Source organism: Cnephaeus nilssonii, assembly GCF_951640355.1.
Source record: "Cnephaeus nilssonii genome assembly, chromosome: 19".
Taxonomy (NCBI): Eukaryota; Metazoa; Chordata; class Mammalia; order Chiroptera; family Vespertilionidae; genus Cnephaeus; species Cnephaeus nilssonii.
This window is the reverse complement of record NC_137090.1, coordinates 22,685,916-22,710,713: the sequence shown is the minus strand read 5'-3', so window position 1 is coordinate 22,710,713 and position 24,798 is coordinate 22,685,916. Positions and strand designations below refer to the sequence as shown.

The following is a 24,798-nucleotide window of genomic DNA, read 5'->3' as shown; positions in this document are numbered from 1 at the left end:
CCATGCCTGGGACGAGGGAACTCCGGTGAAGCCGAGGACTGGGCGCCACCATATTTGTGATAGAGTGACGGTTAATTTGCGTATTACCCTTTTATTAGATAGATTAGTACAGTATTTGATTTTAAACACTTGCTTTCTCGTATTTAGGCTTTTATAAAAAACTAGTGTCCCGGTGCACGGATTCATGAACATTGAAAGGAAATTAATTAAAAGAAATATATTTTTAAAAATATATTGTATTGATTTTTTTACAGAGAGGAAGGGAGAGAGTTAGAAACATCAATGAGGGAGTAACATCGATCAGCTGCCTCCTGCACACCCCCCACTGGGGATGTGCCCGTAACCCAGGTACATGCCCTTGACCGGAATCGAACCCGGGACCCTTCAGTCCGCAGGCCGACGCTCCATCCACCGAGCCAAACCGGCCAGGGCTAAAAGAAATATTTTAATATCGCTATTCACGTCTTGCTAATGAAAATAGGATTCTATCAAGTCTCCTATTTACCTATTCCAGAACTTCTGTGAGGATCAAATAAGATGAGGCACAGGAAAACACTTTACAAACATTTGGTTCAACTGTAAAATGTTTGCACCTGGCTATAAAGCAAGTCGGGTTCCTGGGCTGAAGAAACTACAAGGATGCTAGTCGCTAGGGAGAGGAAGCCAGGTGTTGCTACGTGATGTCATTACCTGGCACTCACAGCCACTGTTTTGGGGCTGGGCTGTGGGCCGCATTTTGTGCCATGGGTGCAAGCGTTGGCTGCGATTGGTGGGGTGTCATTCCTGGGGTGGTGGCGAGGCCTGTGTCCCACTTGGGGGAAGCCGAGTGTTGGTTCGTCAGCGCCTGGTCCGTGGTGCTGTTTATTTTTAAACTAGAGGCCCAGTGCACAAATTTGTGCACATGGAAAAGACATTAATTAGAAGAAATATTTTAGAGGCCAGGGAGGGACCATGGGAGGTTGGCTCCAGGGCGTGTCTGGACCGTCTTGCCCAGTCCCAATCAGCCAGACCCCAGCAGCAAGCTAACTTACTGGTTGGAGCATCTGCCCCCTGGGAGTCAGTCACATCATAGCTACCAGTCGAACAGACAGACACTTAGCCTTTTATATATATAGATTAAAATTGAGCAGTAAAGAAGTGTTGACAATTCCACAGTTAACTCTGTTTTAATGTAAAGATTACAAAATACATACAATAAAAAATACAGATGATATAAGGTGATACAAGCTAAAGTAAAAACCTTCCTCCCCATCCTCCAATCTTCCAGTGTCACAACTATAAATACAATAGTTTCTTTAAAATACTGAAATTTAATATTCTAACGAGTCATAAGGTTTCATTTCTTCTCCACTGGTTTGTTTTACATAGTGTAGAAATACATTAAAATATTAAGCCTCACTACTCTTACAGAGGACTGAAACTCTTAATTTTATAATAAAATGTAGTTAACACTGGATTGCCAAAAGCTTTTTCTTCACATTTACTATTTATTCCTCATTAATTCCTCATCAAACACACACATCCAACCCCTATTGATCACCAAAATTTTATAGTCTTATCTTGCAAGTGTAGTATATATATAATTAAACAGTTGGTAATCATATAAAGATTGAGCACAAAGAAGGCCCACAGGGTACTGCTGTGCAATGTATCTACCAACAGGTTGATTAGGCCAGTTGTTATATTTGACAGCAAGAAAAAAATCAACTGGTTTCTGTTTATAGCTGTGATTAAACAAAGACTGGGTTTCTTTCTTTCAGCTTCAGAGACTAGAGATTCTGAACGCTTTTTACTTGTAGCAGGAGACTGGATAAGTTTCCAAGAACATGGTACTAGAGCCCCTTGAATTAGAAATTTTGCAAAACTCAAAATTATATCACCCAGTAATAAGCTACTAAGGAGGATCAAGCTAGAAGCAACTATCCAAATACAAAAGGCTAAATTGGCCATTCTTCTAGATGCTGCTTCTACATTTACCTGGACTATGTAAAGAGATACAAAGAGGCTAATAGCTAACAGTAGAATACAATATGCTACTTTTATCCAGTCTTTGATATGTGACCTTTTTTTAAGCACATATGACCCTGTTTGCACACCAGCCATATGTATTGCCACATACCCCAAGGTAGACATTATTCCTTCTCGGTTGGCATTTAATAAACCAACCCTTGTGCCACTGCCATCAGTGCCATACAAAATTAACCTTTTCAATGGGGTCAAGTCAAGGGCTAGCTGGTATAATACAGTAATGGCAATGGCCACAATCCAGGACTTATTGGGGGGAAAAAACATCAAAAGCAGTGATGTTATCAATTTCACAACTATTAAGGTAAAGAAAAAGTTCCAGTGAACTCCATACTCAGTTACATGTTCCTGATAGCCTATGGATTTTATAATGATTAATCGTCCTACTCCTAGAAGGACTAATGGCCAAACAGAGTACAATGACTTTGTAAAACGATCAAATCTGGACCCTTCCATACATTTTCTCCTAATCTCTGGACAAACCATTGCAGTTCCAAAAACAAAGCCTCCTACTCCAAAATCCATTGCTCCTGTCCCATAGAGCTCAGTTTTGGCAAATCTTCTGGGGAAAAGTGGGAAGTCCACAGCCAAAATGGCAACAGCAGTAAATGCACTGTTAATTACACGGAAACAGGAGATGGCTGGAATGTATTCTGATTCTAGACTAATTTTTAAGAATTTTTCAAGGATTTTCTGGCCGGGCATTTTGGCATAGCAAGTTCTCCGGCAGTATATTTGATAGAAGAGCCCTGCCCCAAAGAGAATTACAGTGAGGTGCTCAAGGTATACAAAGGAAGACAAAATGGTCAAAGTGGTCACCACGGGAACTATTAGGAAAACAAAGTCAATGAAGAATCGAGTTCTCCAGGAATGTGAAGACCACAAGTGCTGTGAGAGAATGATCAGGAGTCCTCTGCACAGGATGCAGAGCACAGGCAAGCACAAGCCCTGGGTAACTTCCAGCACGCTGGTTCCATTGTGGTTACTAACAAAAGCTTCCTTCATCTGCTTTTGAGACATTTTTTCTTCTTCCTGTTTTCACAAAGAGCAAAGGAATGCATTTGTGGAAAGCAGTGTTCTTGTGGAATTGGCATATATATGTACCTGACTTGCTCTTATCTTAAATTCCAGAGTAGAACCTAGGTCTTGTGACCTCCTCTCCCAAGGATTGTGGGAAGAAGCCTAACACTAATACATTAGGATACGAATGTTACACTAATAGCATGAAATTATTGGTTAAAAAGCTTTAGCTATTTTCAGTATAAGGCAGACTCACAAAAAAGTACATTTGGGATAAAAAAAAAGAACTCACAGTCGGATGGAAATTCCTATTACAAAACATGTCATGAAGATTATGTAATGAAAACTGAATACACATCACCAATGGCTATAAGTTAGATCAGACGGAGTGGAAGGACGGGGGCAGAGAAGGCATTCAAGTACACTTGGGAGTTGGGGCCTTGGTTTTTGTTCAGAGCCTCTCTGAAAGTATTGCCTCCAGGACACCTCTGAGTCCTGCAGCGGCCTCCTGAGCCCCAGACTGCTCCCTACATTTACAGAGTGCCAAGTTTCACGTTAGGTATAGCTTAGGTAGAATGGATGCTAATGGGGGGAGGGGTGTATAGCACATGCCAGGGTTGTTTTATAAAACGCCTCTCGGCCACAGAGCAATGTCTGAAAAGTGGCACATACGAACACCTTTGTTGGTCACACAAGAACGATGGAGAATAAATGAATTCATGATGGCCTAAGCCGGTAACAAACCGATCGGCTGGCTTGAAAATAAAAGTCCTTTTCCACCACCGCGTCGGGCCCGTATACCTCCCGTGCTCCGTGCTCCGGTTGGTCTCGGCGCTCCCCGGACGGAGGCTGTCTACGTGGGCCAGGCCGCCCGCTTCCGCCGGCCCCGCGGGGCTGCGCGGCGGAGCAGGCAGCTTCCGCCTCCCGAGGCGCGCTTCCGGCCGACGGTGTGCGGGGGAGGTCTGCGCTTCCGGTCCGGCGAATTCCGCGCGCATCCGGCCCTGGGTGGTGCTGGTCTCCTCGCCAGCTGCAGCATGGGGTGCCCGGCCCAGGGGCGCCCAGGTCGTGGCCGTAGCCGGCCCGTCGGAGGAGCCGGAGCGGAAAAGGCGCTCCAGGCGCCGCACCACCGCTCAGACCCGGCGAGGCCGGTCAGGGTTGATGGGCCGGAGGCCCCGGCGAACTTTAGGCCGTGGCGTCCCCTCCCAGCCCTGCGAGGGCCCCGAGGCCAGGACGCCCTGCCTCCCGCGCCGCTCCCGCCAGGACCCGAGCCTCCCTTTCACTCCCGCCTTACCCCAGACTCTCAAAACGTCCCGTCCCCGGTGGAGCCCCCAACTCCGGGTCCCCGCATCGCGAGCAGGCCACGTGCGCCCCGCGCCGCGTGTGCGCGCCCCGCCCCGGGGGCGGAGCCAGCCGGCCGGCCAGCCACTGAGCGGAGCGGCTGCGGCGGGTGCGAGCCGGTCTCGCCTTTCTCTCCGGTTCGCCCCCGCCCCTCCTCTTCCCTCCGCTCCTCGGGCTCTTCCCGCCGCCCCACCCGGCCCGCCCGCTTTTCCAGCCGGGCCGGCGGGGCCGCACGCTCAGGCCGTGGGATCGGTGAGTGCCACCCCAGCCCCGGTCTGAAGCCCTTCCGTGACCCCTAAGGGGCGGGGAGGCCGGTTTGCCCCCGGAGCGCTGAGGAAGAAGTGGACATCTCCCCTTTCCCTAGGCGCCTTTTCCCTGCCTTTCCCTTTTCCTTTTGACCCTCTCGTATCCCAAGGGAAGGTAGCCTGGATCCTGGCCCTTAGCAGGAACTTTTACGAACCAGGACCTTTCATGGTCACCTTCCACCTTGCCAGCAGCGGGCGACCCTCAATAAGGGCGGGGGGGGGGGGGGAGGTCCCGGTTGGCAGGGTGGGTCCCCGCCCCTGCTCCTCTCCAGAGGGACCTGGGAGGGGGCGCTGGCCCCGGGAGGCGTCAGGGCAGCCGCGCCCTTGGCTGGGGTCACGTCCACCTTCCCGGGAAGGACATGCTCTCCCCGTGCCAGGTGCTTAAGGAGCGGCATCCCAGCCCTGGGCCCGGCAGGCCCTTTGCCAGGATCGGGAGTCCCCGGTTCGCACCGGGAACCTCAGGGCGGGGCTGGCTAGGCGACCGGGACCCTCACCCGGCTTTTCTATTCTGTCCTCCGAGCCGAGGAGAACCTGAGGCTGGGGAGGAGGGGGAGCTGGTGATCAGGTCGCCGCTTGCCTTGCCTTGACTTGGTGTTTCATCTATTCATTACCGGCTCCCTCCTGCCCACAGTGGTCACACCCTTTCCAGAACTACTTGGCTGGTAACCACGAAGCCGAGTGGGAGCAAGAGCGGGGAGGACTGGAGAAAACCGCTCTAACCTGACTTAACTCTGGCTGAGAGCTGACACTGCACATACTAACCAACATTTGCAAAGAGCTCTCCCGGATTCCACTAGCCCATCTGATCCTGAACTCCACACTGTGAGGTCTGGGTGTTAGTATTCCTTTTTGCAAACGACAGGGGTTAGGGGTGGGGCTGCAAATCTGGGTCACTGTGATGTGGAGGGTGAAGACACTCCTGCTCTACCCTCTCCACTAGACAGAAATATCCTGTTTTAGCCTAGCCCAGTAGTTGGTGGGGTGGGAGGCTAAAGTCAACCAGATACTCCAGGAAGATAAATCAGCTCAGTCATTGACTGGTAAGTCACAGCACCTTCCTGGTCCGCTTTGATTCCTCATCTTGCAAATGGAGATAGTAAAATCTACCTCACAAGGAGTGGCTGTGGAGGAAATAAAGCTCAGAGAGCTCTAGTGATATGCATCTGAGGGGCTTTGGGTTCTAACCCCACAACCTCCTGTGCTCCACCTCTGGTCCTCTAAGATGAACTTCCAATTGAGGGAGTTTTGTTCTTGAGTTTCTGGAGCCCTCTGCAGAGCTGTCCTTCGGATGGGATACAGTCAGTGTCCAGGTGAATGTGGAATGTGTCTAACAGGCCTGATGCTCTTCTCTGCCTGAATTGTTCATTTTCCAGTTCCCAGGGAAGTTCCTATTCCTGTTCTTTCAAAGGCCAGATGTATTCAGAACCTTAAGAAAGTCTCCACCCAATTAAAAAAACAAGCAAACAAGAAAGAAAAAAGTCTCCCCCTCCTGGCCGGCATGCCTCAGTAGTTGAGCATCAACCTATGAACCAAGAGGTCACGGTTCAATTCCTGGTCAGGGCACATGCCCGGGTTGGGTTGTGGGCTCCATCCCCATTGTGGCACATGCAGGAGGCAGCCAATCAATAGTTCTCTCATTGATGTTTCTATCGCTCTCTCCCTCTCCCTTCCCCTCTGAAATCAATTTTTTTTTCTTTTTCTTTAAAAAAGAAAGTCTCCACCAAGGTTAATCCATTTCAGGCACCCCTCATCCACTGCCGCGCTTTGCTGGGGCAGTGTGTGGCCTGGGAAATTCTGAGTCTGAGGGTCACTTACAGTTTTACAGAAATTGGCCTAAGCCCAATCTCACAACAACCCTCTCTTGGGTGGATTCCCTTCCTCTGAAATTCTCATTTTAAAGTTGACACTGGAGTATTCCACCTGACTAGTGCCCCCAAATATTGTTAATTGTACTAACAATATTTCCCCTCAGAGTGCATATTCAGATTTGTGTTTTGTGGGGTGCTTTCAATCCATGACCTCATTGACCTTCACAGCCACTCCTTGTGAGGTAGATTTTACTATCTCCATTTGCAAGATGAGGAATCAAAGTGGACCAGGAAGGTGCTGTGACTTACCAGTCAATGACTGAGCTCTGATTTCTCTTCCCTGGAGTATCTGGTTGACTTTAGCCTCCCACCCCACCAACTACTGGCTATGCTAAAACAGGATATTTCTGTCTAGTGGAGAGGGTAGAGCAGGAGACGTCTCTGTCTCTGTCTCCAAGTGTCTTCACCCTCCACATCACACTGACCCAGATTTGCAGCCCCACCCCTAACCCTGTAGTAAAACTGGCCCCAGAGGAGCCCAGGGAGCCTCCAGAAGCTCTTGTAAAAGTGTCCCCTGTTCCCTACTTGGCAGGGACAGAAGAGACTTCCTTTCTGCCCAGGCTCGCTCTGGTTCTCATTTCGGTTCCTCTGCTCAGTGCGGGGCGCAGGAGTGAGTCACCCTAAAGAAGCCTTCACATGTGTGTGGCCCTTGTCTTCTCTCTCGTGCCATAGGCTCTGGAATGACTCATCTCAGATTCTTCCAGAACTGAGCTCTTGGCTGGACCCATGCCCGAGCATGTGTCCTCATGACTAGGTGGATTGCACTCCTTGTGCCTGCAACCCAGAACTCTGGCTGACCACACTGAAGCAGGATGCTCCAGCAGGTAAAACCTCACCCTCAGATAACCCAGCTCCCAAAGCACCTGAAGCACCTTTGCATCTTTGACTTGTCTGAATGTGGTTTCACTACCCTGTCCGGGAAGGAAGAAAACGGCCCCTTAAAGGTCTTCTTTTCTCACTTCAGGTAGTTATCCCGTGCCTTTCACCTGTTGTTAAGTTCTTCCTGACACCTAATTTGAATCTCTCCTGTTGTAGTTGATAGCTCTTTTCCTGGGGTGGTTAAGGGAATCCTGAGGGCACTTTGGTGACCTTTAAGCCTGAACCAGTGAGGAATTCCTGAGAGATGTCACTGCCTGCCGGAATTGTTGAAGCACAGTGGAAGCCTGGGGCTTCCAAAAGATGGTGAAGCTGAGAGATGTCCCTGAAGATGTCTCCTTGAAGCTGGGCCTTAAAGAATAAGTAGGGCCTGGCGAGTGTGGCTAAGTGGTTGAGCATTGACCTATGAACCAGGAAGTCACAGTTCAATTCCTGGTCAGGGCACACGCTCAGGATGCGGGCTCAATCTCTAGTGTGGTGTGTGCTGGAGGCAGCTGATCAATGATTCTCATCATTGATGTTTCTAGCTCTCTCTCCCTCTCCCTTCCTCTCTGAAAGAATAAGTAAGAATCAGCCAAGTAGAGAAGGAAAGTAAGCAGTCCAGACAAAGAGGTCAGTCTGCGCAAAAGTGTGGGAGAAGATGACCCATGTGAAAATAGAGAAGGATCCTGATGAATGGATCACAGGGTATATGGGGGGGGGGGGTTGCTATTGGATCTCTGCCACTCGGGAAAGGCTACTATGGCCCCCAAAGCAGAGGGATTTCCAGGGATCTAGCCATGCTCTGATCTCAGCACTTATTCTGTAGGCCAAGACTCCGCTTTGTGCATCATGGTGGGCCCAAGTTCAGAGAAGAGGCAACATCTTTGTTGCCCTAGCAGGTTTGGCTCAGAGAATAGAGCGTCAGCCTGTGGACTGAAGGGTCCTGGGTTCAATTCCAGTCAAGGGTTGCAGGCTCCATCCCCAGTGTGGGGCGGGCGTGTAGGAGGCAGCCGATCAATAACCTCTCATCACTGATGTTTCTATCTCTCTCTCCCTCTCCCTTCCTCTCTGAAATCAATAAAAAGTATCTTTAAAAAAAAGAAACTTGTCATTGGGCCTCTCAAATGACACCCGCCACCTGGGCTTGAGGGATTTGAATTTGTAGAGTCCACTAGTCTCATGGAAACCCACACAGGTCATATCCTAGACCCTTTCCTCCAAAAGCAGTTTCATCCAGGTTACTGTCTTCTACTCCCCATCCCATCTTCCCTACAACCCCCAGAGAGAAAAGAGGAGAAATGGGGAGAAGAAACGTGGAAAGTGTTGGCATCACGCATGGGAAAGGGAGAAGGTGAAAGGCCTGTTCTCTTGACTTCTGAGCCTCTTAAGTAGACCCAGGGCAGAGGAAACTAGTTGTGTAATGAACCAGATTAATTAAGCCCCAAGAGGCAGGTGATGAAGGCATGGAGCTACCTCACAGCTGATTTTTCATCTCAAATTGAATGGTTTCTTTAAAAAAAAAAAAAAGGCCCAAAGCATGGTTCTTTTCCTTTGTGTACTCCTATAGCAGCCCCCCACCATGGCCCCCAACCCTGCCAGGCCCAGGAAGGCTAGTAGCTGGCCAGCCTGGAAGCCGGAGCTCATGGCATAGGAGATGTGATAGCATTTATTGATTTATCCAGTATTCACTATGTGCCAAGGACTATGCTTTTTATATTGCTTCTTGTTTTTCTTCCCAATAGCCCTGTGAACAGGCTTTATTTTCTTTTATTTACAAAAAAAAAACTGTGTCTCAGAGAGGTTAAGTCACTTTCCCAGGCTTACATGCTTAATAAGGGGCAGAACTGAAATTTGAACCCAACCAGACTATGATACTGGAAGCCAAGTCTCTCTCCACTGCACAGGCCTCCACCCCTACACAGCTGCCAGCTGGTCTGAGTCCCAGCTCTCCTGGCCCTGTTATACCCTCCCAGGTGAATGGCCATAGTTCAGGCCCTGATGCCCATGGTGGGAAAGCCCTCAGAGAAGACCTGCAGGAATTCCTAGGCCAGGAGGCCCCGTTGCACCTGCTGGATGACCTCACCAAGGTGAATCCTGTGACGCTGGAGACAGGTATGGGCCTCCCTCTCCTCAAGAGTGTCCTCTCCAAGAGGGTAGCACTTTGGTGTCGGTATTCAGCACAGCTTCCCCTGACCAGACCAAGGCAGGCAGGACTCCTGACCTGGAGCCAGATACACTGCGTCAGACCTGCCTGGCAATTGCATCTGGGCTCCCCAACCCCGACTTTGCTCCAGATTTGGCATTCATCTTAATTAGATCTTGTACCTATTCATCAGGGAGCTGCTGGAATCTAATGGCTCTTGGCTGATTGCAGAGCAAGTGCTGTTAGGCAGATGTTTGTGTGTGCTCATGTCTACATTTAAGCCAGAGTTTGCTAAAAGGACCTTTGCCTCAGTCCTGAGGTGTTTGCAGGCCCGGTACATGGCAGACACATTCTACACCAATGCTGGCTGCACCCTGGTGGCTCTGAACCCCTTCAAGCCTGTCCCTCAGCTCTACTCGCCAGATCTGATGAAAGAGTACCATGCTGCTCCTCAGCCCCAGGTAAGACTCAGCTACTTCCTGGGCCTCAGGACTCCCCTACCTCCCCTTAGGCCTCCTCGCAGCGTCCCTGTCCTTATCCATCTATGCATCGGCCATGCTGGTGCCACAGCCCTGTCCATCAGGAGCTCGAGGAATTTTGGGCACACGACAGTGGTGCAAAGTGAGAGGTAAATATTTGTTTAACTGAGTTTGGATCATAAAATAGGGACATAGGGCAAAGTATTTTTTTCTTATTTATGAGTTTAATAGGAAAGGATTTACAAAGATATGTTTGTGTATTTAACAAACCACCGTTTGGGGAAAAGATAAAATTAATGCGCTAAGGATTACCCTAGAAAACTCAGCGCATGCTCATCTCTAATGAGAGGAATAAATTCTTATGGGGATGGGGGCATGCAGGCAGGGAATAGACTCGCTGGTGTTAAAGTGCATCATGTGTTCAGGGAAAGGCAAGAGCAGACTTGCTGGCAGGAAGGGGCTCTTGGGGAGAGAGGCAGTAGATGAGGTAGGAAGAGAGGCTGAGGTAAATAGGAAGGGTCTGAGTCATCACAGCAGGCAGAGAGTCCACAGAGCTGCTTCCAGGAGTGGAGGTGGACTGAATGGAGCTCACTGGGGGGAGAATTACCCTGGAAGCTGGGGGAGTTGCGCTGAGGAAGGTGAGACAGGAGGCGGGAGAACAGTTGAAGACTTTGTAATAGTCCAGGTGAGAAGTGACTGTGGCAGAAGCTGATGGAGAGAGGGGCAGCTCTGACACCATCCAGAACTGTGCCTTCTCCTTCAGGAAGCCGTGGGTAAGCAATCATTGGGTGGAATCATGTGAAGTCTGTCCTGAGAGCCCATATCTCACTGACCATCTGCCTCCTCAAGGGCAAAAGTCATGTCATGACCCCCTCTGCTTTCCCAGTGCCCACCTTGATACCTAGCACATGGAGGACAATTTCTATTTGGTGATGGAAAGGAGAACAGTGGCCTTGGAGTGCAAGTCGGACGGTTTCACTTACTTGCTGAGTGGCCTTGGGAAGGTTATTTAACCCCTCCGAACCTCAGATTTCTCATCTATAAAATGGGATTAGCTATCCATCTAATACAGACGTCTTAGGCAGTAACTTGAAAGAGAAAATTCTTTGCAAACTGCAAAGTACAATAACAAAATAATACAGAGCAGAATAAGACTATTAAGATAAAATGGGAGGATGAAGTATTCAAGGCTAGCTCTGCTTCCAGACTGAGAGATGAGTGGCAAAGCCCCCAGGGGGCCCACAGTTGGGCCTAACACTGTTACCTCCAGGACATTTTTCTAGAGGAAGCCTCCTGGCACTGCTGTTGGCAGGCTCCTCATCTCAGCCATCACTGGATCAGCATTCCTTGAAGACGTGCATTCCCTCACATGACCTTTCACCCCTGGATGTTTCAGAAACTGAAACCCCACATCTTCACTGTGGGTGAACAGACCTACAGGAATGTCAAGAGCCTGATTGAGCCAGTCAACCAGTCCATCGTTGTCAGTGGAGAGAGTGGTGCTGGAAAGGTAGGAGGGCCTCTTTCCCATCCTGTCCACTTCATGACTGGCTGGGTGGGCAGAGAGGGAGGGGGACATTCCTCGTGGAGCCGTTTGCTACCTAGTCATTCCCGGACAGGCTGGCTTTAGCAGGGAGTCAGTGTGTAGTGCTGGGCAGGAAAGGAAATCAAGAGACAGGATTCTAGTCTAGGCTCTTCCACTAGCTCTGATGTAACTCTAGGTGAGATACTTTCCTCCTAGGCCTTCATTTCCCCATCATAAGTCTCTCCCAGCTCTGACACCGATGGAAACAAAAGATAGCTACTGGGGATTCCAGCATAGTGGTTCAGAGCACATCAGAAAGATATTTCAATTCTGCAAACCTGTTCTTTCACCTATAAAATAGCAAGGAAAGGAGGACCGACACCTCACTTATGGGACTTCTGTGAGAGTTAAATGAACCAGTGCAATCGACACTGAAGGTAGCTGGGGTTACTTATGGGAAAGGGGTTATTGAAGTAGCTCACTTGCATCCTCTGGGTTGTCCATGATGGCAAGGGCAGTTCCTTGGGCCAGAAGCTCCTGGTGAGTCATGTGGCTCTCGGGAGCAGAACCACACTAGGTGAGACCAAATGTTGCACAAGAATGGGAGAGGAGTTGCATAGCTGGTCAGAGGAGGCTACTGGTCCAGGCCTCACCCTCCTGGCAAGCCTCATGCAACCACCCCTCCCTTTCCACCAAACTTACCTTCTCAAGGGATTCTTTGGACCATAAAACCCCTCTGTCTACACTCACATATGAGGGAATCGCTGAGTATTGAGTACCTGCCAGATTCTAGGCCCTGGGCTCGCCACTGAGGAGTGGCAGGGGGAGGAACAGAGATACAACTGGCTTTCAGGGGGCTCTTAGTCCACTGGGAAAGATAGACAAGGAAACAGATGAAGGCAGTAAGCTGCAGGGATGAGGACTTGGACTTGGGTGGGGAGGAGATCTTTGAAAGTTATATCAAGGTGGCCAGTGCAATGACAGTTGTCCAGCTCCTGAACAAAGCCCACTGTCCCTCTGGAGCTGCAGCTGGACCTGGCTGGAGACTCATGCAACCAGAGCTCAGTAACCCATTACTGAGCAGCTGCTGTGGTCATGGGCTGGGCCTGGTAGATTTATTTTTAAATACCATAGTTGCATAGTTCAAAAATCAGGCAATACTGCAAGGCTTACAAAGAAAAACAACAACCCTGCCCCATATTTCTCAACCCCCTGGCTACTTTCACATCTTATAGCAGTGTATTTGGGTGTTTTTATCATGTTTCTAACCAGCATGATATTGTGACTGATTTTTTTCAGTTTTGGACCTAATCTTTTCATTTCCTACTTTGATAAGGATTTAGTCTTATTTCCCTGCCCCCAAACATATATGTAACTTTATCATGATTTCTAATTAAGTTAATAGGCAGTATTTATATTATAACCATGTAATCTATGATTATATTTCCTTGTCTAGTTTTTACTTGCCCTCATATAATTAATTACCCCAGTTTTCTACTTGTTTAGTTTCTACATGCCTATTAAATTATTACCAAACTTATCACCAAAACTTTTCCAGCTTGTTCACCTGTGGCAAGTACATCTGGTTCTTTTTTTTTCTTCGAGGTGCCCTTCCCAGAGCTCTTAGATCTGCTCCCATCTGGCCTGGAGGCTGCCTGGGGCTACTGCCATGCAGCTGTTACCTGGGAGCTCTCTGCCTCACTCTGGGGTCAGATTGCTGTGTCCATGATAAACCCCCCTTGCTGGAATCCATGGTTCCCTTCTTCCCCTACTGCTTTGTATTTATGAAGCACGTTCTTAGTAGCTTCCTGGAAAAGGTAGTAAATGAAGGGCAAATTTTTGAGTTGCGCCTCTGAAAATGTTTATTCTGCCTTAACCTTTTGCACTCGGATGTCGAGTGTGACGGTTATTGAATGTCTCAATAATTTGAAATATAAAAAAATCCAAATAAATAAGTTTGTATGAAAAGAAACTCCAGTTTTTTATTCTACTGCCGCGCTTTGTAAAATCTGGGGTATTTAAAAAATTAAATCCCGAGTAGAATAAAGGAATCGAGAAAAAAGCAAGCGAGTGCAAAGGGTTAAATTGGATATGTTGGCTGGGTTTTATAATTTCAGGTTAGAAATAATTTTCTTTCCAAATTTAGAAGTTTTTTTCTTTTTTTAAAAAATATATTTTATTGATTTTTTACAGAGAGGAAGGGAGAGGGATAGAGAGTTAGAAACATCGATGAGAGAGAAACATCGATCAGCTGCCTCCTGCACACCTCCCACTGGGGATGTGCCTGCAACCAAGGTACATGCCCTTGACCAGAATCGAACCTGGGACCTTTCAGTCTGCATGCCGACGCTCTATCCATTGAGCCAAACCGGTTAGGGATAGAAGTTTTTTCTTATATATTCTTTTGAGTGTTGCTTTTGAAAGTCCTAGTCCATAAATTGTGATTTTACTTTCCAAAAGCCGTAGGTATTAAAACTCATGGTCTTTTTTTGTTTGTTTTTTTTTGTTTACTTTCTATGCTGGATACTTTGTGTGGGTCTTTTTAACTTGGAAACTCATGTTTTTTGTTTAGGGAAATATTTTTGTGTATATTTAATAATTCACTCCCCTCCATTTTCTCTTTCTGGAGCTCCTATTAGTAAGTTTGATTAATTGTTTAATAGTCTTTTTTTTTTTTTTTCACCTAGTCTTCCATCTCTTAACATTTTGTTCTGTCTTCTGAAAGATATTTCCTACTTTATCTTTCAAAAAAAAATGTTTTTCTCTTTTTTTAATAACTTTCAATTCTTTTTAATTTTTAATTTTTGTTCAAAATTTTAAGTCTAAGAACACTTTCTTGTTCTCTATTATTTTCCCCTAGTATCTTGGTCTTATTTCATAGATTCAATATCTTTTCCTATTGTTGAGAATATCTCATAATTTTACTTGTATTTTGCTCCTTGCATTGACTGTTTCCTTCTAGTTCCTTTTCCTCCATTTGTTTTTATATTTGTCATTCATGTAAAGGAAGTTTACCGAATAGTTATTGATCCTCAAATATCTGTTCATACTTAAGACACAGTAGCCTGCTCAGATCAGGGTGTGTTGTCCCATCTCTGCCCCAGGCCCCCTTCTTTCTTTTTCTTAAATGCATCCTCTGGAGCTAGAAGTAAGCACTCCCCATTTCACAGAGCGGGGGCGGGGGTGGGGGGGTAGGGGGGTGGGCGAGTGCTTTCTTTGCCCAAGGACACAGTTGAATTCAGCATTCACCCATTTGGTTAGCACCTCGCTTGGTGGAGATTGTGCTAGTGGGCACCGTTCCCTCAGGCAGGCTCAGAGGTGAGAGGGAGCTTGGGCAGGGCTCCCGCAGGGCTGTTTCTGCCGCAGACATGGACGTCCCGTTGCCTGATGAAGTTCTACGCTGTGGTGGCTGCCTCACCTACATCCTGGGAGAGCCACAAGATTGCAGAGAGGATCGAGCAGCGCATCTTGAACTCCAACCCTGTCATGGAAGCTTTTGGTAAGCTCGGTGTCCTCTGTCCCATGTCCTCTGGGATTTGCCACCTTCCAGAGAGAGGAGAGTAAAACCCTCTCTTTAGGGGTTGGAGGATGAGTGTATCATCCACTGCCTTGGGCTCCCAATCTCCTCCAGGTACCCTGAGCCTCTTTCCAGTAGAGATGCTGTCATCCAGCCATCTCCTCCCTCTAGCCTACGCAGATGTAACAGTGGTGCTGGAGAGGATCTTGTGGCTTCTCTGGTCTAAACCCTGATGGTTCAGAGGAGAGGGGAACTTGTCTAAGGATGTACAACAGTTAGTGTCCATGGTGGGACTCTAGATGTTGTGCCTACTGTCTAACTCAATAGTGACAGCTTGTTGTTTTTTATTCTTTCCCTTCAAAGAAGACAGTCCCTGGCTGCCTAGGCTTGCTCATTTCAGTTCATTGCCAGGAAGTTCTTCTAACTCCTCAGCCACACTTGATGAAGCCCAAGTGTTCTTTCCTTAGTCCTGTCCCCTGTGACATAGAAACCAAAAAGGGGCTTTTAGGTGACTTTATAGAGACATAGCCTCTGCAGACCTGCAGCCACATGGCCCATGAGGACTCTGTAAACATAGGGGAGCGGTATAAACAGAGGTGTGATCTGTAGGGAATGCGTGCACGCTGAGGAATAACAACAGCAGTCGCTTTGGGAAGTTCATCCAGCTCCAAATGAACAGGTAATTGCTGCTGCCGCCACTGGCCTGGCTGATGGGAGGACGGGGGCAGGGAGTCTGCAAGTGGCTGGAGTAGTCTCTAGCCTGGGCCACCCCTGTGGGCAGAACCCTGCTCCTCCTGGCATGCATGTTTATGGGATTTATTAGGATCAGTGAACCCTGAGGGTGATCTTTGAATCTAGAGAACTATAGCTGCTCCAGCCTTGGGGAACCTGGGCAGCATGCTTGTCACATGAGCCACAACCCAGAGCTTGAACCTGGCAGGGCTTCTGCTCCTGCCTTGGGATGGTGCATAATGACTTACAGAGGCCTTGGCTCCGCCCACCTGAGCTGGTTGCAGGGGAATGTCCGGTACCACTCCAGGGCCTGCTGAGTAGTCCCTCGTCTTCATGACCCCCGTTGGCTAAGTGGAAGAGCCTGGTGGGGATGTGGGGGTTGCAGTCTGGCACACAGTAAATACCTGTGGAATGAATGGGTAACTAATGGGCTCTGGCCTGCTTGTGCCAGGGCCCATCAGATGACTGGAGCTGCAGTCCAGACCTACCTCCTAGAGAAAACTCGCGTGGCCTGCCAGGCCTCCAGTGAGAGGAACTTCCACATCTTCTACCAGGTCTGTGCCAGGTGGGGCCCACAGCTGCCCAGATGCAGGGTGGAGATAGCCTGTGACTCAACCCCTCCTTCTGCCCCATGCCTGCCTCTTTAATTGGCTTCCAGTGGTGCCACCACTTATTCCAGCAAGCTTTATGCAGCACTGCCTCACACTGGACCTAGGCTTCTGGGATGGTTTGGCATGGGGATGTGTATTACCTCCTCTGTCAAACCAGACGGTGCTGAGGCTCTCCTTAGAATGGCAACTGTTTCCTCCAAACAGAACGAGGACTTCCCCAGAGCTTTGCCTCTTTCATCAGACGGGTGGTCCCCCAAAGCATGGATAGTGTGACCCCGGCTCTCAGGTTGGGCCTGGGGCCTCCCCAGAGAGGAGTTGTGCTTTCCTCAGACACAGGCCTCAGATGGTGTTTGGCACCGGGTTGCAGACATGAGGACTGGTTGCTGCTGCTTTTGCCCCGTGCCTATCCTGGGTGCTCTACAGACTTGTGATGTCACTGCCATTTCTCAGTCCTTTTATCTCGACCGCAGGCCTACACAAGCCTGGGCTTCCCTCGCACCCCCAGCTCAGCAACCTGTCCCCCTCCCACAGATCTGCAAAGGAGCCAGTGCAGACGAGAGGCTCCGGTGGCACCTCCCCGAGGGAGCCGCCTTCTCCTGGCTGCCCAACCCAGAGAGGACCTTGGAAGGTAGGGGGAGCCTTACCCAGCACCCACCCCCTCTGCTCACAGCCTGCCTCCCTCACCCCTCACTGCCCCGCTGACCTCTGGTCCTGACACTGGGCTGTGACTTGGATTTCTTTTCAGAGGATTGTTTTGAGGTGACCAGAGAGGCCATGCTTCATCTTGGCATCGACACCCCAACCCAGAACAACATCTTTAAGGTCAGAAGGAAAGCCATGGCACTTACATTTGACTGAGGTCTCAGGAAGCCCCTCCTCTGAACCGGAGTCTTCCTGAGAATCTGAGACTTTGGGCCCCGCCTTGCAGTCTCCAAGAAGTGGACCGCTCCTCTGTGCCACTGAACCCGGGCCCGGTGTCGGTGCGAGGGGCGCGGAGCACATAGTTCTGTATATAAAACAGCACTGTGAGCGCCAGGGCTCAGAGGGCCAGGAGCCTGGGTCAGCTTTTGCTGCAGTAGTCAGAGGAGGGAAATAACGCTGCCACGTTTGCCCAGGGCAGCTAATGGGCTCTGGTGTGCAGGAATTTTAAAATCATGTTTACACCCTTTAGCTCACTGGGTTTTTCAACAGGCCTGTGTGTAGGGAGTTATTCCTTCTTTATGCTTGAGAAGACTAGAGAGGTAAAGTGACCTGCCCAAGGTCAGACACCACTGATACAGATAGACTTGCACCAGGTGGAGTAAATCCAATTCCCACCTTCTTTCCCCTCCTCTCCGGACATGCTGACCCGGGTGACCTGGGCTCCTCTCATCCCCATTAGTGGCCTCTCTCCTCCCATCTGTCTTTGCCGACTGACTACCTCCTGCTCCCCCACCTCCTCACCCACCAGAGCAACGGGAGGGAGTAGATAGGATAGGCTGGCAGCAGAGACGGGAGCCACTGCAGGGAGGTGGCAGTGCAGTGGAAAGTGACCTCCATCTCCAGGTGGGGCTCCTCAGGCAGGGAGGGGATCACAGCCAGTGTGGGCACTGCCAGGCAAGCGCTTGGCCAGAGGGACAGCGGGAGTGGACAACAGTAGGGTGTCCAGACAGGAGGTCACAGATCCTCCCCTAGGCTGGGCCAACAGAGCCCAACTGGGCTGAGAAAGAGCCAAAGGAGGTCCAAGCCCAGCTCCACAGGAGTAAGCCTGCTCACGAGGAACAGGAGCCGTGTCCTACCGTCTGCTCCAGAGGGGAAGGCAGAGGGACAGACCACGGTGACCTGGGGGCCCACCGGCTACCCTGGGAGGCTTCTGTAGTCAGACTGCCCGGGTCTCATTTAACCTGTCCCCTTCTCATCTGTGTCATGGACATCATTGCAGCACTCGCCTCACTGATGTTGAAAAGATTACCCAAGCCCTAGCTGGTTTGGCTCAGTGGACAGAGTGTTGGCCTGCGGACCAAAGGGTTCCAGGTTCGAGTCCAGTCAAAGGCACATGCCCAGGGTTGTGGGCTCGATCCCCAGTAGGGGGCGTGCAGGAGCCAATCAGTGATTCTCTCTTATCATTGAAGTTTCTATCTCTCCCTTTACCTTCCTCTCTGAAATCAATAAAAGTATATTTTTTAAAAAAAGATTAACCAAGATGATGCATGTAACGTGCATGGAATCGTGTCTCATAGAGTCCTGCAGCAAATGGGCAGTAGCTGGGAGCTGCTATTCTTCTGTTGTGATTATATTTAGCGGAAGAGAAGCCTTCCAAGCTGGACTCCAGCCCTTACAAGGTGCCCACTGCGTGTCTCCTTTCTCCTGCCCCTCAGGTCCTGGCTGGACTGCTGCACCTCGGGAACGTCCGGTTTGCTGACTGTGAGGATGAAGCCCAGCCCTGCCAGCTGATGGACGATGCCAAGGGTGAGAGCAAGGGTGGCAGGGGGCTGGGCCTCAGGCTTTGGTCACAGACCCAGGGAGCAGGGCTGGTCCTGCCCAGAAAAGAGCCAGCATCGGTGGGATTGGGTAGGAGGCCAGAGGGTGAAATTTGGAATCGATGCCCTTGATTAAACATCAGCTGTAGCGTCCTGCCCTGGATAAGTTACTCCTTACCCCATCTCTGAAGCAGGCAGCATTGTCCCCATTTTACAGATGAGTCAAACAAGAGTCAGAGGGTTTATAATTTGTCCCTCACGTGGCAATGTGGACTGGGACACAGAAGTCCTGGGTTCATGTCCTGCCTCTGCCTTCGGCAGGTCCTTCGCCTACCAGCAAGGTTTCCTCCGTTCATTTGGGTGGGTGATGGTTCCACGACAATGACTTCACTGCCTTGTGAAGGGGGCTGTTTGGATGGAAGGTTTGTCCCTCCCAGGCTTTGTCAGAACATCGGCCTCGCTGCTCTGGCTCCCAGAGGACCCACTGCTGGAGACACTGAGGATCAGGACCATCAGGGCGGGCAGGCAGCAGCAGGTGTTCCGGAAGCCCTGCTCCCTAGCCGAGTGCGACACCCGCAGAGACTGTCTGGCCAAACTGATCTATGCACGGTGAGTACTCTGGGCCCCTGCTGCCTCCAAGTTCTCCCCTCTTTGGAGTTGAACCAGACACTGCCATGCAATAGGCCCAGGCCCAGGGTGAGGGCTGCCAGACACAGCAGATGGTTTCCCTCCCCGCTCCCCAGATCCTTGGCGACAGCAGGGAGTAGCTCCTGGGATTTCCCCAAGCAAGGCCCTGGGTACTCTGCATGGGGAAATTGGCACAGCCTGGCCTATATTCAGCTCATGGGTTGGCCTTGGTGATTGGTGAGGAGAGCCTGCCTAGCTCTCCGCTGGCAATGCAGGCCGCCACGGTGATCTGGGGTCCTCAGAGTTCCAGGTGCAGACCCATGTGTCCTTGTGCTTCAGCTCTTTGTTAGGCACCTGGGGAATGTGATAGATGGTGGTAGGGCCAGAACCTCAGACCAAAGTGCAGGGCAACCCAGCAAGCAGCAAGTGGGAGCCCAGAACAGGGTAGGGTGAGGTCCTGGCCTTTCCTAGTGGGTTATATGGGCATGTCCACCCTCTGGCCATGTGGTTATGGGTGCTTTCTCACCCTGGGTTCTGAGAACCTTCATGATGCCATGTAAGGGTGTCAAGTGGCACCTTTGAAATTAGGGGCCGGAACACGTGTATGTACGTGTGCATGTGCTTAGGGGAACTTGGGCCCTCCTGGGTGTGGCACCCTGGCTGGAGCAGCAGCTCTGCCACCCCTCAAACTCAGCTTGACCCTCTCTCACCAGAGTCTCCTCTTCCCCAACCCCAATAGGCTGTTCGACTGGCTGGTATCGGTGATCAACAGCAGCATCTATGCAGCCCCCGACTCCTGGACCACTTTCATCGGTAGCAGGGGCCCCCGCCGGGAACACCCCTTCTAAAAAAGACCAGGGCAGCTCCTTTTCCTCCCCTGCATCCCCCTCTCCTCGTCTGTCCACCAGTGTTTGGGCAAGGACATCTCTGTACTCCCGGGTGCTCACATCTGACTCGTCCAAAGCTCACCAGGCAGACTCAGATGGCACTTGTCTGTGAGCGTAGTGGGGATGAGTGAAAGATAACCTTGTTGGAACCTGGGTAGAGAATGTCAGGTAGGGGAGGCAGTAAATCTCAGAGGCACCAGTGAGTCTGTTCACAGAATGTGGAATTCTAGACACCAACAGGGCTGGTGAGACCCAGGCCCTCCAAACTGGGCTGGATGCAGAAAATGTTCCCTGGGACCTGGTGCCCCGGGTTGCCCCTCACACACATTCAGTCTTTCTTCCTGCTGTGAATTCTGACGGGGCATGAGGTAGAGAGGCACCCTGGGGTGGGGTACGGTGCTCTGCCCACTGTGGGTGTCATGCTCACTCAGCCTCATCCCCAGGCTGCCAAGGATGAAGCTTCACCCTGGGCCCCTACAGTCCCCCTGCCTCTGCAGTGGCCCGTGAGTTCTCCTCTCACCCGCGCCCTCCCCGCCCCCCCAGGCCTGCTGGATGTGTACGGCTTTGAGTCATTTCCTGACAACAGTCTGGAACAGCTGTGCATCAACTATGCCAATGAGAAGCTGCAACAGCACTTTGTGGCTCACTACCTAAGGTCTCAGCAGGTGAGCGTGTGGCAGGGTGGGGCCGTCCTTCTGGATCCTCTATCTCTTCCTGGCCCCCAGGACCTAGCCTTTAGTTCCTTCCTTGAAGCCATTCTGGAATAGCTGGTGTTGCTGAGGCCAGCCATAGGATGGCCTTCTGGGCCTCAGCCCTTAGCTGCCTCCTGCCCCCTCACCTTGCCCTCTAGGAGGAGTACGCACTGGAGGGCCTGGAGTGGTCATTTGTCAACTACCAGGACAACCAGACCTGTTTGGACCTCATCGAGGGGAGCCCCATCAGCATCTGCTCCCTCTTAAACGAGGTGGGAGCGTCAGTAGGGTGCTGAGCACCAAAGGTGGGCTTTGGGCTTTTCTGGGGCCTTGAAGCCTCGTCAATGCCTTTCTGTGCCTCTGTCTCCCCATCTGCCCAATGGGTTTCCTAATTCCCATACTCCTTCACTCAGGGTCACTGTACTGTCTATGTGACAACTCTGCTACCGTGGGGGCGATGGGATGGAGACTGTGAGGGTGTGGGGAGCCCTCTCACTTTTGTGGCCGACTGTCTATCCCGCCCCACATAGGAATGCCGCCTTAATCGGCCAAGCAGTGCAGCCCAGCTCCAGACACGCATTGAAAGTGCCCTGGCAGGCAGCCCCTGCCTAGGCCATGACAAGCTCAGCCGGGAGCCCAGCTTCATTGTGGTGCATTATGCGGGGCCTGTGCGGTACCACACCGCAGGCCTGGTGGAGAAGAACAAGGTGAGGCTGGGCCATGGCCCCTGGGGACCGGGGTAAAACGGCACGCTGAGTCATTGCTGCCCATACACACAGCTGCCTATGGTGCATCTCCCTCCTGAATATCTTCCCAGAACCCAGGGTCACCTCTTGGGCCATCTGCCTGAGGTCTACTAATCAGGCATGACCTGCCCAGAAATGACCCATGTCACACTGGGTTGCTGGTTCATAGGCGACCAGCTTGTCTCCCGGAATCAGTGCCTGTCCTACCCTGGAACTCCCTCCTCTGGGGCCTGGGTGAGCAGGCTGGCAGGCCTGTGGACAGCCCTGAGTAGCACACCACCTGCCCTCACCCACTGCTCTCGTCTTCTCCCAATAGGACCCTGTGCCCCCTGAGCTGACCAGGCTCCTGCAGCAATCCCAGGACCCCCTGCTCAAGGTGTTATTTCCTACTGACCCAGAAGAGAAGTCCCAGGAGGAGCCTTCTGGCAAGAGCAGGACCCCAGTGTTGACCGTGGTGTCCAGGTTCAAGGTGGGTCTGGTAGTGCTGACGTGACATGTTTGGGTCACTCCTCAGTCTCAAATGTTTACCGAGCACTTTTCAGGATTGGTGCTATTTACTGGAGAGCATTGATGAGTCAAGACATGGTCTAGGTTCACACCGAGTTGACAGTCCTGTGTGAAAGACAGAGACAGGAAACAGACACATAGACTTTGCATAACTGCCATGATGGGAAGCCTAGGGGCCTGTGGGTGGCACAGGGGTCTGTCACCCACTGCTTATGGGGGACTGTGGAAGAACAATAGTTACATGCACCCGTGACCTGGCCCATTCCCAGTTCTCCAGCTTCCTGCTCAGACTTTGTCCTTGGCCAGAGCAGGTTTGACTCCTCCCGTATCTTACACTTTCTACTGTCTCTCAGCACACTCTGCTCCTCACCCGGGCCCCCCCAGCTCCACCCTCCACGTCTCTTTTTAGTTTATTCCTTCTCATCCTTCAAAGTTCTGCATTATCACCACCTCCTTGGGAAGCCCAGGTTTGAAGAGCACTTTCCTGTCCAGCCTCAGACACTACTGAGGATGCCCGTCCAGTGTCTGTGTGGCTCGTTAGACCCGGCTCTGGGACAGCAGTAGACTGCCCCGGTCATAGCCCTTCAGTTTCCTGCACACAGGACAGGCTTTGGTTTAATAACAGCTATTTCCTGAATGAATGGCTGGGGGTTCTGAGATTGCTCTCTTCTAGGAAGATTGTGGGGAGTGGGGAACCCTGAGACCAGATGCAGAGACCAACCAGTTGGAGGGTCACAGTTCAAGAAAGGTCCCTGGAGGAGCAGTGGGACGTCAAGGGATGGGTGTGCTTGGACACAGTAAGAGCCTCCAATAGCCATCCCAGGGCACATGAAGATCCTGGTCTTGGGGCTGGAGGTGTCTGATGCAGTCTCTAACCAGGGCCCAGCTGATGCCCCCAGGCAGCTCCAACCTCTGCCTGACCTGCTCTCTCCCCTCTGCAGGCCTCCCTGGAGCAACTTCTGCAGGTTCTGCACAGCACCACGCCCCACTACATTCGCTGCATCAAGCCCAACAGCAAGGGCCAGGCCCAGACCTTCCTCCGGGAGGAGGTAATTCACACTGAACCAACGCTGCTTCGCAGAGAGCCCTATCTGACAAAGGCCCTGGAGGGGTGAAGGGCAGGACATCTGCTCCAAGTGCAGTGACCAGAGGGGATCTCTCAGGCTGGGCCTGACATTAGGGGGGCTTGTCTCCCCATAGCTGGTAGGACGGGCGTGTATGGTTGTGCGGTCTGCACTGCAGTGACCTAGCTAAGGAAGGAAGTAGGGCTCTGGTACTTCTTGCTCTCTTCTCACTGAGCACTGCCCTGACGAGACTGGAGCCCCAGAAGAATGGCTATCTCTTGCAATTAGCTGAAAGTCTGTCTCACCTTACATTCTAGATTTTTAATTTGCATAAAAAGGGCCAGCAATTGTTCTTTGCTCAGGTTACCGGGCTCCACGGGATGTGGATGAGGTGTGAGTACTGGGCGATGCTGGAGTGTCCCACAGTCAACTGGTAGATGTGACCTTAGGGCTTATAGCCAGGACCACTCTGTTCTGTGGTCAAGACCATGGTTCGGGTCCCAGAAGGCTCTTCACAGAACAACCTCCCATACCCTGCAGCTGTGACTCACTTGATTGCCTAGCCAAAAATAAAATAAAAACAGAAATGAGGCAGAGAGCATCTGCACTGCGGGGATGGTGAGAGCCGCACCAGCAGCTGCCTCAGCTGTGTCAGAAGCCATGTACCACATAGGGGACCTGGGGCTGCAGGGAGCCTTCTGGCAGGGAGATATTTCTTAATTTCTCACTGCCCCAGCCCCAGAGTGTATACCTCCAGCCGTGGGGTCTCTGGCCTCCTGGCCCCATGCTGCAGGTGCCACGCTGTCTCTCCACCCCTTGCAGGTCCTGAGCCAGCTGGAGGCCTGTGGCCTCGTGGAGACCATCCACATCAGTGCCGCCGGCTTCCCCATCCGGTGAGTGGGCCCATCACTGCAGGGGCAGGGCCAACGTCAGGGACTCGGGCCCAACAAGAGCCTGCCCAGCCAAGAGCCAGATATGGAGATGAAGAGAAAGGGCAGGTCTACAGGTGTCAACCTGAACTCAAGGGACTGTGCTTGTCATTTACCCGTTCACTTTCTGTGCACAATTTTGTGCTAGGCACTGTTTCTAGTATATACCAGTGAATAAGGAAGTTTGAGTCTGCCCTCTTGGGGCATACGTTCCTGTGGAACAAGGACAATAAGTATAAAGTTAATGCTAGGGAAGAAAAAAATGTTATTAGGTAGACTAATGGGAAAGGTATCCTTGGGCTGGTCCAGGAGCGGTCCTAGGCAGCTCGGGCCTATGGGAAGATTTGGGGAGGAGAGCATTCCAGACTAGGGACAGGTTAGGAACTGAGAGGTGCTTAAGTGACTGGAGACAGAGACTGGGAAGAGAGGAGGGAGGGAGGGGGGCCAGACCTGAAGGACTCACAAC

The 24,798-nt window shown here is 51.1% G+C and overlaps 2 protein-coding genes and 1 long non-coding RNA gene across 6 annotated transcripts in view; 1 reads left to right on the top strand and 2 right to left on the bottom strand.

Moving 5' to 3' along the window:
- Positions 1 to 273: 273 nt before the first annotated feature.
- On the bottom strand, positions 274 to 4,430 carry PIGW (phosphatidylinositol glycan anchor biosynthesis class W). Of its 4 annotated transcripts, none has more exons than XM_079798282.1 (2): positions 4,337 to 4,430; positions 274 to 3,057 (listed from the first exon to the last, which is right to left on the bottom strand). In XM_079798282.1, exon 2 carries the CDS (start codon positions 3,043 to 3,045, stop codon positions 1,537 to 1,539), a length of 1,509 nt encoding a protein of 502 aa, XP_079654408.1. In that variant the 5' UTR covers positions 3,046 to 3,057; positions 4,337 to 4,430; the 3' UTR covers positions 274 to 1,536. The 4 variants fall into 4 exon arrangements, with proteins under 4 accessions (XP_079654408.1, XP_079654410.1, XP_079654409.1 ...); XM_079798284.1 differs by lacking the exon at positions 4,337 to 4,430 and adding an exon at positions 3,790 to 4,180; XM_079798283.1 differs by lacking the exon at positions 4,337 to 4,430 and adding an exon at positions 3,847 to 3,979 and having other exon boundaries at positions 274 to 3,053.
- Positions 4,431 to 4,481: 51 nt separating this feature from the next.
- The window catches only part of MYO19 (myosin XIX), a 24,988-nt gene continuing 4,671 nt past the window's right edge, over positions 4,482 to 24,798 (top strand). The window contains 20 exon segments of the mRNA XM_079798290.1: positions 4,482 to 4,635; positions 7,229 to 7,380; positions 9,388 to 9,526; positions 9,870 to 10,018; positions 11,433 to 11,546; positions 14,928 to 15,060; positions 15,688 to 15,757; positions 16,262 to 16,364; positions 16,953 to 17,049; positions 17,167 to 17,243; positions 18,779 to 18,869; positions 19,318 to 19,489; positions 20,247 to 20,320; positions 20,938 to 21,059; positions 21,245 to 21,358; positions 21,617 to 21,793; positions 22,149 to 22,301; positions 23,281 to 23,388; positions 24,226 to 24,297; positions 24,301 to 24,409. Of these exon segments, the coding sequence (XP_079654416.1) occupies positions 7,369 to 7,380; positions 9,388 to 9,526; positions 9,870 to 10,018; positions 11,433 to 11,546; positions 14,928 to 15,060; positions 15,688 to 15,757; positions 16,262 to 16,364; positions 16,953 to 17,049; positions 17,167 to 17,243; positions 18,779 to 18,869; positions 19,318 to 19,489; positions 20,247 to 20,320; positions 20,938 to 21,059; positions 21,245 to 21,358; positions 21,617 to 21,793; positions 22,149 to 22,301; positions 23,281 to 23,388; positions 24,226 to 24,297; positions 24,301 to 24,409 (2,086 nt within the window). The 5' untranslated portion in view covers positions 4,482 to 4,635; positions 7,229 to 7,368.
- LOC307115205 lies at positions 15,770 to 23,270 on the bottom strand. Its single transcript, XR_013815086.1, has 3 exons — positions 22,227 to 23,270; positions 17,270 to 17,427; positions 15,770 to 16,214 (listed from the first exon to the last, which is right to left on the bottom strand). It is a non-coding gene; the product is annotated as an uncharacterized lncRNA (long non-coding RNA).